Source organism: Andrographis paniculata, unplaced genomic scaffold (assembly GCF_009805555.1).
Source record: "Andrographis paniculata isolate CXL003 unplaced genomic scaffold, ASM980555v1 Contig78END, whole genome shotgun sequence".
Taxonomy (NCBI): domain Eukaryota; kingdom Viridiplantae; phylum Streptophyta; class Magnoliopsida; order Lamiales; family Acanthaceae; genus Andrographis; species Andrographis paniculata.
Window position 1 is genome coordinate 2,525,626 of NW_026137615.1, and position 14,082 is coordinate 2,539,707.

The 14,082-nt window shown below is 26.3% G+C and overlaps 1 protein-coding gene across 2 annotated transcripts; it reads right to left on the minus strand.

Annotated features, from left to right (window-relative positions):
- Positions 1 to 212: 212 nt before the first annotated feature.
- LOC127239858 (putative transcription factor bHLH041) lies at positions 213 to 6,510 on the minus strand. 2 transcript variants are annotated; one of them, XM_051258203.1, is made up of 9 exons: positions 6,289 to 6,510; positions 6,062 to 6,169; positions 5,300 to 5,405; positions 5,153 to 5,167; positions 4,982 to 5,044; positions 3,965 to 4,375; positions 3,186 to 3,275; positions 2,683 to 3,069; positions 213 to 373 (listed from the first exon to the last, which is right to left on the minus strand). In XM_051258203.1, the coding sequence occupies exons 1-9, from the start codon at positions 6,429 to 6,431 to the stop codon at positions 302 to 304; spliced, it is 1,395 nt and encodes a 464-aa protein (XP_051114160.1). In that variant the 5' UTR covers positions 6,432 to 6,510; the 3' UTR covers positions 213 to 301. The 2 variants fall into 2 exon arrangements, with proteins under 2 accessions (XP_051114160.1, XP_051114162.1); XM_051258205.1 differs by having other exon boundaries at positions 331 to 356.
- Positions 6,511 to 14,082: the final 7,572 nt, after the last annotated feature.

Genomic DNA, 14,082 nt, shown 5'->3' on the forward strand with positions numbered 1-14,082 from the left:
TATTTTTTTTAGTAATTGTACTATCTACCTAACATTACAAATACCCTTCCAATTTACAATATATTACACAAATGACATTATCTTTATATCATACAATACTAATAAGGTTAATTTAGTCTTTTTACTTTTATTTCTACTTTATACCAATATAATACTAATATTTCTAAAACTTTGTGTAAAAAGTAAATAGATATATAGATATGGGACGGAGAGAGTAATATTTCACGAAAATATTATATAAGAAATACAGATATACGTACATATTTATATATATATACATACACATGTCTGTATCTATTTGTTATGTAATAATAAGAACTCTTCTTACTGCTTCTTCGAATTCACCATCATCAAACCTATCATCGTCAACACCCTATAAATAAAATAAAATGGAATAAAATAAATCAGATAATTATCTATTAACGAGGTGCATGCAATAAAATTTAAGAATTTGTATATATAATTCTAGTTTTGTAGTTGTGTTATTTATGTTTGTTTGCATATACTTTCCTCCGTTCTTCGTCCTAGTGGAAGGGTGACGTTTGTTTTTTCATATAGATTTTTTAATATTAATATTATATTATATTATAGTTAAAAAAGACTAAAATACCCATATTAGTATGATGTAATATAAGTTGAAAGGATATTTATTATGTTAAGTAGATAGTACAATTACTAAATTAGGAAATAGTAACTTTGTTTTGGGACGGACGAAAATAAAAAATGGTAACCTTTCAATAGGACGGAGAGAGTATATAATTTTGAAAAAATATTACACTGTTTATTTGAAGTATTTTTTCAAAATTTTTAATAATTACGATTTGAATAGTAAATAATTTTAAATTAAAATAATTATATAATATAATATAAATATATATTTTGATATATTATTTTGAATGTAAAATTAATTTTTAATATAATATATAAAAGAAAAATAAATATTTAATTTAATATTTTCTTAAAAAAATATATATGAATAATAGAAATCCTTCAAATTACTAATGAATAAAATATGAAAAGATTATTCAAATAAAATTCTCTTGAAAAAAAGAAGTAAAATTGAATTTTTTTTCCTACATATATTTAATTTGTAAAAACATTCACCAATCGAGTATCTCCCGGGAGTGCAACACCACACGTTTTAGCACTTTGTATAGTCAATAGTGCCACTCTGGCGTTGCAGTCCCGGGAGCGCTACTCCCTCCCCTACACTTGTGATTAAATTAAATAGTCAATATTTAAATTTAGAATATATTTTTTTTCTGTTTATTTATACTATTCAATTATAATTATAATTTCTACTATATCATTTAAGAAATTTATTTTTCAATTAATATATTACTATAAAATATTTAACATATCATAGTCAACAATAACTGTTATAAAAAATTTCACTATAAAACACTTAAATTATACTCCTCCCTATTTTTTATTTCAATTTATTCTATATTTTTTTTAAGAATATAATTATACATTTTAATTATATTTTTAAATTTTATAATTTATAATTTATAATTAAATTATTTAATTATTTTAATTTTAATTTATAATTATTTTTTATATAATAATTATTTTATTGATACACTTTTTAATTAATTAATAATTATATTTTATTTAAATTTATGTATTTACAGTAGCTTTGACCAAAAATCTGGAACGAAATGAGTAACTTTTATACATGTCATTACGTCAACGGAGCTGAGTTTATACTTAGGGTGAGTTTCTTTACGAGAGTTTTGGGAAAATTTGGGTTTGAATTTGGTTTTTATTTGAATTTTAAAGTGATTTTTAATTTATGTGTTTCTTTTGTGTTTAGGTTTTGGTTGATTTTGAAAGTTTTGATGTGTATTGATTCGATGGTTATGAATATAATAATATAAATGTGTATTAATTTGTATAATTTAATTATAAATTTATATTATATCTACATATATATTTCTAAATTTTTATTTATATGTATTATAAAAAAATTTATTCTCTATAAAATTATATATATATCACAAATATCATTTATATGATCTAATTTGTTTAAATGTGTAAAGAGCCATAGATTTGTAATTAATATCATAAAAAATAGATATTTAGATAATTTTACATGAAATGATATTCCATCCGTCCCAAAATTATAGTTTGGGTTGGGTTTGACACAAGATTTAAAAAATATTGATATTATATTGGTAGTGAGTAAAAAATACGAATAAAAGACTTTTTTGCCATTGTGAGTGTATTAGTGTAAAAAGTAGTGACAATTGTGTAATAATAATGAAAAAGTAAGGATAGATTTATAGTGATATGATTTTTATGGAAATGAGACTATTATTTTGGGATGTACAAAAATGATAAATAAGACTATTGTATTGGGACGGGAAGAGTATAATGTTTTATTAATATTACGATGTGATATGTACACTTATTAAAAAATAAAATAAAAAGATAGTTAATGATATTTGTTCTAAATAAATATTGAATAAATGACAATAGTTAAAGGTAAGATTTGTTGATTTTGTCAAAATTATTAATAAAATATATTTAAAAGACTAAAAATAATGAAAATTAATGGATAGAGAAATTAGTTTTTGTTTTTTCCTAATATTTTTAAACTTTTGAGTTTAGAATGTATATATTATTCCTTGGTGAAAATGTGAGAAAAATAAAAAAATAAATAAGAGCATATATACATACCTCGACTTTGAATCTCAATTCTAAGCCGCGTATAAGATTCGCTTCGCTGGTAGTTGTGATAGATTTGATGGAGATCAAACTCACATTTCTTCGCTCTTTCAACAAGTTCAAAATTTTACTGGTCAAATCGAGCATTCCACATTCTCTCGATCTCAAATCCACGATCAAATTCATCACTCGTACCCCTAAATCATTTGAGATCTTGATGCTCGTCGTTTGATTCATTGGGAAAGAGGATAGAGGGGAAAAAGAAGTCGATGCTACTTTGACATTAGCGCTCGAAAGTAGCAATTCCAATTCTTGATTCTTTTTCTGAAGCTCATCCACTTGAGACTTCAACGAAGACAAGTGATTCGTGATGGTGGAAAGAACCGACGCCTTATCCTTCTACATCCGTGGAGAAAAAATATATTTGATTTTAATTTTATTGTTATTTTTTTAAACTATAGAGCGTTGTAATTGAAGATCGACAAATTTTAGATAGGATTGTAAGAAAAACAAACCTTCGATCCCGGGGGAAGCAATGATCTCAACACTTGGAAACTCTCGTTCAACTTTTCCCTTCGCCTCCTCTCGGATATCATGTGATGCACCTAATTGCGCAATTTATAAAATAAATTCTAATATTAGATGTATTCATCAATTGTTCTATTTTTTTTTTTAAAAAAAATATATATATATATCATATCAAATACAAACGTCTATTTATGTCGCATCAACTGTTTATTGTATATTCAATTTATTACTATTCTCAAAGCACTTGTAAAACATATTTGAATTATAAGAAAAATTGCAAAAAAATACCACGTAGATATACATAATTATTACTTTTGTCTTTTAATTGTCATTGTAGAAAAATATATTCTACAAGTGTCACAATTTTGTTATTTCAGTACATTGACCGCATATATCTATTACACTTGCTGTGACTTACATTTTATGGACACCCTAGCAAAATATATTATGTACATCTCACAGTTTCACTAAAAATATCATGTACATGTCACAATTTTGCTAAAAATATTTTGTAAATATTTTATATTATCCAATATTAAGTCACGTGTCAATCAATAGCAGCAACACGCGGATTTGACGGGTTGTGAAATTTATGCGCGGTCAATGTACTGAAATAACAAATTTGTGAACTTGCAGGATATATTTCGTTATGGTGACAATTAAAAGAAAAGAGTGATAATTAAACATATGTACGAAATACTTTTTGCAATTTGTCCCCGAACTATATGATGATCGTTACAATATCCTTATTCGATAAATAAATTACCTGCGTAGGCATAGGTCGATTTCCTTGCTTCGTGATGCTCGTTACGCTCAATTTTCTAAAGAACAAAACCGATCTCTTGAACATGCTATAATGTTGTCTTTGCGGACTATATTTTTTGTCATTGAATGCCGTAGAATTTTCCTTCCGATAAATTGTAAAAGCGGCCGGACGAAAACTCGGTTCAACACTTTGTTGCACGAGAAATGCTTCTTTTATAGGCTCCCCGATAACATAAGCATGATTCGAGTCGACATTGTTGTATGGGTACGAATAAGAATAGTTGCTCGTCGTGTCCCCCGACAAGGACAACGATGAGGATGCCGTGTGGGAATTATGATTAGCGTCGAGATGCGTGGATCCTCTTGAAAAATCAAGAGGGAACCATTTTTCGATTTCCATTCGAAGATCTACCTAAAAAAGGAAAAAATGCGACAAACATATACATACGAGCATTGTAATGATATACTTCATCTCTCTGGAAGAATTGGCCTATTTCATTAGTGATACGGTATTTAAGGTAATTGTGTTTAATTAGCTAATAATAGTCAGTTATGATATTATTTTATTATTTTTTATATAATTAATAATATTAGTAGTTTTAAAATAAATTTAATGTATATTATTATAAATTTTAAATATGTATTTACATATTTTAAAATTTATATTGCAATAGAAAAATATATGCAATATGTATAGAGAATAAAATTATCTATAATAAAAAATATATATATTTATTTATTTATAATTAATATAAACTAATTTTGTAAAATATGTTTAAGGAATAGATAGAAATAAAAAGATTTTAAATGGATGGTTATATGTTATTTAGTTAATTATATTGATTTATAATTATTAATTATGTTTTAATCTAATAAATTTTATCCAAAATAGAAAGATATCCATCGTTATAGGAAAAAAAATAAAATTGTCAATTAAAATGAGACAGGAGGAGTATATATTTATATATCGGGCGTACTATTACCTGAGACTATATTTATATATCGTGCGTACTATTACCTGAGACTCGGTCGAAAGGCCTAACTCAATCTCCCCTCCGGAGCAGCCCATAAACACGACAATCTAAATAGTAAAACTTTTGCGTGAGAGAAGATGGTGCATTAATTTCTTCGAATATTCCGAAATGAAAATAGAAAATGAGAATCAAGAATTTTAAGATAGAAATCAAACCTTAATCCCAGCTTCCTGAAATGATCAACAAAGATGGAGGAAATGAACACAAATTATACACATGTCTTGTAAAAATCTTGCATAAATATTGTAAAGTTCTTACATATATATATATATATATATGATTGTATGTATGTCTTTTATTACCTTGTAGAATTGTAGTTGAAGTTGAGAAGAAGCAAACCTAAGGAGACAATCCACCTTGAACTCTATATAAGGAAGGTTGTTCTTGAAGGCGAACCCCGGGAATCGTCTACCGATCGAAATCGTAATTATATAAATCTTATATGGAGATTTTAGAATATTAATATTTTATTTATAATACAATAGATTAATAAATGTACAATTTTATCTATGTGGGTATTTTTATAAATTTAATTTAATTATGTTGGCGATATTGTTGTATAGTATATATATAAGATGCAAGATTTTTTAAAAAAGTAATACTCAATCCATCATCAATTGTGTGCTCATTTGATCGGGCACGAGTTTTAAAAAAATAGGTAAAAATAGAAACTTACTTTTTTGGGTAAAAGAAAATAGAAAATGTGGTATAGAATTAATTTGGATGACAAAAAAAAAAGTGAAAATAAATTTGGATGATGGATAAAATATTTGTGAAGACTGTAATTATTAAAAAGAAAAAGCATACATAGATTGATTTTGAAAAAAATCAAAAAAATAAAAAAATAAATAAAAATAGATAGATTAATTTTGGATAGACGAAATACTTCATTCTAAGTCGATGTCTTGATTCTCTTACAACATAAATGCTAGCTTTTTCAAAGTCTCGTCAGAGGATTGAAATATCGAGGAAGAATGAAATATATGATTATTTTCAAATATGGTTGAAATAAAATACAAAAAATGATAAGGGATTTCATGTACGAGTTATGTGTGTATACATACCCGTGATCGACGTAGTGGATGGATTCACGATAGGCGTCGAATCGGGCTCGGGCTCGGGCTCGGGCCGGGTGTGTGTAGACTCCATCAAGGTATATCAAGCAGCTGGTGCTGCAAAAAATGGAAATAAAATTAATGACGAATAATCGAATAGTTGAATATATATATATATAAATAATTTGACGAAGAAATAATTAAATTAAATTAAATTAAAGAGGGTAGGTATATACTTGTAATGATGGTGGTGATGATGAGACCAAAGAGAAATGTAAGAACAGCCAGGGAAAGAGTGGATAAAGTGTTGAAAGAAGGCTGTTCGATTAATATTGGCATGATCTTCTTCTGCTACAAACATAGACTCCATTAATTCCATATCTTCATCCACTTCTATATATAACCCTAAACCCTAATTTTCTCTCTCCTCTCTCTCCCCCTCCCTCTCTTGATTTATGCTAATTAGCTAATTTGATGGTGATTTGCTTCTCAATAATATATATATATATGTATATATGATCGAGTGATCATTCAACTACTTCTCTTTCTATATACACGTGAGAAGCAAGTCTCTCTCTTCTTTTTCTCTCTCTAACATATATATATATATATAAATGATTACGGTGCTGATTTTTCATATCACCACATCTCATATATGCAAACAACATTCATTAGTATTACACACAGCATATGCGGCGTATAATAAAGGTATGTGTTATTTTTTTAATAATAACAAGTGTGTTGTATACAAGTATGTCGTGTGCTAAAATCAACTGCTGTGTGTTGTATGAAACTATAGTATATGTTGCTAGTTCATGTGTTGTACTTGTATTATATTAATATATACAATGTGTTGTCTGTAGTAATACTGGTTGTTGTTTGTAGTAATATTGTGTGCTCACTACAAAAAAATAATATATTTGTAACGGAATTCCGTCCCTAAAGTTCACGTAGCTAACGTAATTTCATTCATAATTCCGTCTCTAATGTCATTGGTAACGGAAAAAGTAGATTTAGAGACAAAAAAGTTTTGTTACAAAAATGATTTTTTCTTGTAGTGGTTGTTGAAACTATAGCATGTGTTGTATTTGTATCGTATTAACCTATATAGTGTGTTGTTTGTAATAATATTATGTATTGTCTAATAGCACACGATGTACTATTCAGCATAAAAATTCAGCAGGTTTGCATCAGTCAAAACATATTGTATGATATATATATATATGGCAAATTTATTTTTGTTGGCTAGAATTATAGTATACCTTTTTTCGTCCCGGTAAATATGAAGTCTTTTGTTTGAGTATAAAAATTTAAGTAATATAAATTAATTATTTAGATAGTAGAACATATGATATAATTTCACTAACTCATGTTATAGTTATATTGACATATTTTTTTCAGAGTGAAATTTTTTATTTTTATTTTTATTTTTGGTAATTATTTTATAATTGTCCTCCCCAAACATTCGCAAGCTAGTTCATCATTGAATACATTAATACATTTTTATTTAACATAATATATATATATAAATATTTTGTCAAATAAAAACACATTGTTTAATTGTTTTATGTGCTTACAGAAAAATTTAACACTGTTAATTTGCTTAATCATTATTATTATTATTATTATTATTATTATTATTATTATTGAAAAGTTTGAGCAGGTGATGAAAAATATTCCCAGTCAAAGTCTTCCAATTTGAATTTATTGATTGACAGATTATTTGTTGCAAAAATAAATAAATAAAGTATAAATCCACAATGATGCATATCTATAAATCTATCTATTATATATATATATATATAATTTTTTTTCAATAATATTTTTAATTAATATTATAAAAAAATATAATATATATACTCAATTAATTCATAAAAATTCAACAATCCAAAATAAAATATTATTTTCTATATTATTCATATATTTTTGGGTAAACCGTTTTTTTAGTCCCGTCAGTGAACCCTCTTATCATTTTAGTTCCGTAAATGGAGCTGTCGCAAACTAGTCTCATAATTGAAAATTTTTTGCTGTTTTAGTCCTCCGGCGCCGAAGACGCCCGCGTGGCTCGCCGGAAGTGACATGTCCGCCAGGTGTCCCGCCAGGTCAGCGACACCGGGCGGACACGTGGATTTATTTATTTTTTCATTTTTTTAATTTTTTTTTAATTGGACCAAATAAAAAAATACAAATAAAATTAAAAATAAATTAAAAAATAAATAAATAATCCACGTGTTTGCCACTGACCTGGTGGACACGTCACCTCCGGCGAGCCACGCAGGCGTCTCCGGCGCCGGAGGACTAAAACAGCGAAAAATTTTCACTTATGGGACTAGTTTGCGACAGACTTCACTTACAGAACTAAAATGACAAAGGTCCAATTACGGAACTAAAAGAACTATTTATCCTATATTTTTTTTATATCTAATATAAAACATGCATCAAATTAAAAATACAAAACAAAACTCTCTACATGTTTTAAATATTTTATTATTAGGTTTAATTAGAAATGTTTCAAAAAATAAAAATACTTTTTTATTTATATATTGTTTTTTAATATAATTTATAAAATAATAACAATATAATCCAAAAACTCATAATTATATTATAGAAATGCTATTAAAAGCAAATAATCAAACAATATATAGTAGATGTAGTAATATTTCTTTTAGAAATATGCTTTGGCATTGCTACTTGGTGAAATTCTCCATTTGTGAATAATAATAATAATAATAATAATAATAATGATGATAAATTATTTTTTTTAGTCTCGCAGTTGGACCCCCTTATTATTTTAGTCTCGTAAGTGGAGCATGTCGAAAACTAGTCTCATAAGTGAAATTTTTTTGTTGTTTTAGTCCTCTGGTGTCGGAGACGCCCGCGTAGCTTGCCGGAAGCCACGAGTCCGCCAGGTGTCCCGTCAGGTCAGCGACACCTGGCGGACACGTGGATTTTTTTTATTATTTTTTAAAAAAATTTCAATTGGACTAAATAAAAAAAATTAAAAAAGGAAAATAAAATTAGAAATAGATTTAAAAAATGAAAAAAAAAATTAAAATCTACGTGTCCGCTCGATGCCGCTGACCTGGCTGACACATAGCCTCCGGCGAGCCATGCGGGCGTCTCCAGCACCAGAGAACTAAAACAGCGAAAATTTCACTTATGAGACTAATTTGCGACAGACTTCACCTATGGGACAAAAATGATAAGGAAGTCAGTTACTAGACTAAAAAAATAGTTTACCCTAATAATAATAATAATGAAAGGACATGGATTTGTGTCTTTGCACGCTATTTTAATTTTTTTTGTACAGTTCTTATATTTTTAATAGTAATATTTATTTTTCACATAAATTATTATATTAAGATATTATTTAAATTAAATTTCCAATTTAAAAATCATACTACTGTACAAAGAGAATGCATCATCTAACTCGGGTATTAAATAAGAATTATACAACAATTAAGGGATTTGTAGACAAATCAAACACACCATGTACAATACTTATTTCATGAATACATAGGGTTTGTGTGCTTGTAGTTTGAATTTGATTTGAAATAGAGTGTAAATTTGAATTTTTGTTTAAATAATATTTTTGATATGATATTTTACGAGAAAAAATAATATATTTTTATTAAAAATTGTACGCAGTGAATAGTACTCCCTCCGTCCGTCAGTTTCATTTATCTTTTGCGTCATGGTATTTAATATTAATATATAAACGTCATTATATTAGTTTTATAAGACATTAATGAAAGTATTTTTGCAATTTTTTTCTTAATTTGTACTATGTTTTGATATAATAATTAATATTCAAATATCAATATGCAAAAAGTAAATAGGACCCTTAGAGCCGAACGAAAGTAATATTAATTTTGATTTAAAAGACTAGAAGAATAAACTCTATAATTTTTTAAAACTATTAGGATAAACTGTTTTTTTAGTCATGTAATTGGACCCCTTATCATTTTAGTTCCATAGGTGGAGCCTGTCGCAAACTAGTTCCATAAGTGAAGAATTTTCGCTGTTTTAGTCCTCCGGCGCCGGAGACGCCCGCGTGGCTCGCCGGAGGTGACGTGTCCGCCAGGTCTTCATTTTTCTAAATTTTTTTAAAACTTATTTTTAATTTATTTTTAATTTTATTTGTATTTTTTTATTTTGTCCAATTAAAAAAAATTTAAAAAATAAATAAATCCACGTGTCCGCCAGGTGTCGCTGACCTGGCGGACACGTCACCTCCGGTGAGCCACGCGGGCGTCTCCGGCGCCGAAGGACTAAAACAACGAAAATTTTTCACTTATGGAACTAGTTTGCGACAGGCTCCACTTACGAGACTAAAATGATAATGGGGTCCAGCTACGGGACTAAAAAAACAGTTTACCCAAACTATTATCACGTACTTAAAGTCTTACATCATTTTTAATGGACTTAATGATTGATTGATTCAATAAGGTCCTAATATTTTTATAAAAAATACATGATACACCGTCCGTTCCAAAAGTATAGTCTTATTGTATTAGGTATGGAATTTAAAAAATATTGATATTATATTGGTAGTTGGTAAAAAGTAAAGATGAATAATTTTTTTGCCCTCATGTGTATATTAGTGTAAAAAGTTGTGATAATTATGTAATAATAATGAAAAAATATGAATAATTTTACGGTGATATGGTTATTTATGGAAATGAGACTATTGTTTTGTGACGAACAAAAATGATAAACAAAACTATTGTATTAAAAGTGAGGGAATATATTATTTTGAATTATTACGCATTATTCGATCGGTTTCATTGTTAATTATATTGCTATAAATTATGCAAAAAAATATTTCAATAAAATATGTATCGGAGGAAGTTTACCTTAACCATCAAAATATTATTGTTGTAACGTCAGTATACTTGACAACGCCAAATATTATTTTATTTGGAATGTGTAAATTTGAGTATATTTATATTTCCAAATTTAGCGTAACTAATTATATAAGGGTAAATTATATGAAACTCCCTTGTATTTTACTAAAAATGCACAAAATACTTTATGCTTTATTTTGAACCAAACATCAATTTTGGACAATCAGGGTGTTCTATGCAAACTTTCAATTTTATGCAATAAATAAAATATAGGGTGTGTTATATAATTTATCCTTAATATAATAAGTTTTTTCTTAATTGAAATGCCATTTACTTATTTTTTAAATACCTAAACTATCTTCAATTAATATGAATGGTTTGATTAACAATGAAACTGATTAAATGATGCATAAGACCTTACCACCTGCCATATATTTATTTACTTTTTTGTACATAAATTAAAAAATATTAGTATTTTAAAATTCAATTAGCGTTGATAGTCCAAATATAAAGATAATATATATATATATATACATGATAGAAAAATAAATACTAACATATAAATTATATTAATATAATAAATATACAATACATTTTACAAAAATGATAGAAAGTGTGAGATATGAAACTAAAACATAATATACTCATATAAAAATTATCAAATAATCAATAATAAAAATAATAGAGTAAATAGAAAAAAAAATTATGGATAAATACAAAAACTATCGAAAAATTAGGAGTGTCAATTCGTATATTTTGGTTGTGTTCGTGTCGGATTGAGCCATGGGGATAACAAAAAAATTATCAACCCGAACCCGAAATCTGACTTGAAACTCTAGACCCGAATACGACACGAATTCCTTCAGGTCGGATTCAGGTTGACCTGAATTAGTTTCAGGTCACCCGAAATCCGAACAAACACAACACGAACCCGACACGAAACAGACTCGAAAATTTAAAAAGAATTAAATTGGCCTAAAGATATCATTTTTATTAAAATTTTTATATTATTTTATATTTAAAATAATATAAATATTATAAATTAAAATAATAATAATAAAAATTTCAGGTCAACCCGAAACACGAAACCCAAAATCTAACATGATTTTTATATTTCAAGTTATTAGGTCAACCCGAAACACGACCCGAACACGAAGGTTCGGGTCGATCCGATTTTTTTCAAACCCGAAATATCCAAACCTGAACCTGAAAAATTTCAGGTCGAACGGGTTCGATTTTTCGGGTCGGGTTTACTTTTGACACCCCTACGAAAAATCAATTACTCCTTCCATCCCAATACAATAGTTCTGTTTACTATTTTTGTCCGTTCTAAAAGAATAGTCTCATTTTTTATAAATAATCATATTACTATAAAACTACCTTTTACTTTTTCATTATTATTACACAATTGCTACTATAATTTATACTAATACACTCACAAAGACAAAAATATATTTTACCCATACTTTTTATTCACTACCAATATAATATCAATATTCCTTAAATCCGATGCCAAATACAAGCCGGAATATAGTTCTTGGACAAAGAAAATATAAAATGGCATAATAAAAATAGTATTTTTTTTTTCACGCAAAACATCTCAAAATAAAAAATATATACCTTCCACAATTTCTATAATAGTTTTACCATTCTCAGTAATTAATCAAAATTTCTCAACAGTAGTACACAGAAAAACAAATACAACTAATGGAATCTTGAAAATGGCAATGTTTGACTGAAAATTAATTCAAAGAACAACTATATATATTGACTTAGAATAAATAATTGTTGGTTTCAATTGACTGCTTTATACTTTTTTTTAACATTATTTCTGAAAATAATGAAAAAAGAAAAATCATTATTTATTTTTTCAAAAATCTAAAAATAATATAATTATTTCATCTTAATACTATTTTCGCCAGACTCTAAAGGCTATATTTATTTTTTGTCGTATTAATTTTTTAATACTATTCATCATTATATCAAAATGTAATATAAATAAAAAAAAAATGACAAAAATAATTGTATTAATGTCTTATAATACTAATATATAATATTTTTACAAAAAAATTATACAAATATAAAAATATTTGTAATGTTAAGTACAATTACGCAAAAGGTAAATATAATCCTTAGAGACGAGCGGAGAAAATAATAATTTTCAAAATATTTTTATAATTTTTAATAATTAAAATAAAATTTCAAATAATTTATAAATATTAAAAGAATAAATTCTAAGGGCGTGTCTTGTTGAAGGTTGTTGATAAATAATAGTAATGCTTTGATACGAAATTATAAATTACATTATTGATAAATAATTTTTTTTTTATCAATTTTTTAATAAAATTATCAAAATACCTATATTTTATTTTTATATTAAAATAATATAATTGTATATATGGGCCTAAACAAATAAGCATATATTAAAAACGCTCCCTAATGAATAAATTGTAAAATAAAATGATGATGCCTTTGAATGTAATTTAAATAAAAAAGGTAAGAAGATTTCATTAAATTATTTGCACAAAACCTAATATGTATTAGAAATTTAAAAAATAAATTAACACATCTCATGTTGTTCACGTTACATTGTACTAAATTAAAAAATAAGAATATTTTTTAATATAAAAATTAATTACTATTTACTAAAATAAAATTATCAATAAATAAACATTCAAATTACTCCCTCCGTCCCATAATAAAGTATTTATTTTTTCATTTTAGTCCGTCCCCTAACAAAGTATTCATTTCCTTAGTAACTGTATTATCTACCTAACATTACAAATACCCTAATATATTACACACATGTCATTACCTTTATATCACGTACTAATAAGGTTATTTTAGTCATTTCTACTTTATTCCTACTATATTCTAGTATAATACTAATATTTTTAAAATTAAGTGCAAAAAACAAATAAATATTTTCTTATGAAACGGAGAGAGTATATTACTTGATTTTTTAAGTATAATAACATTTTAGAGGCACATAATTTCAATTCCAACTCAAATCATTTTTAGATCACAACAAAATTATCCATACAACAAAAACAACTCCATACAAATCTCCAAATTTACATACACATTATCTTTTAACGCTAACTTTTTTAAAAATAACATAATATCAAATATTTATTCTTTTTATTAAATATTTATATTACACTCGCATTTCTATTTTGGATC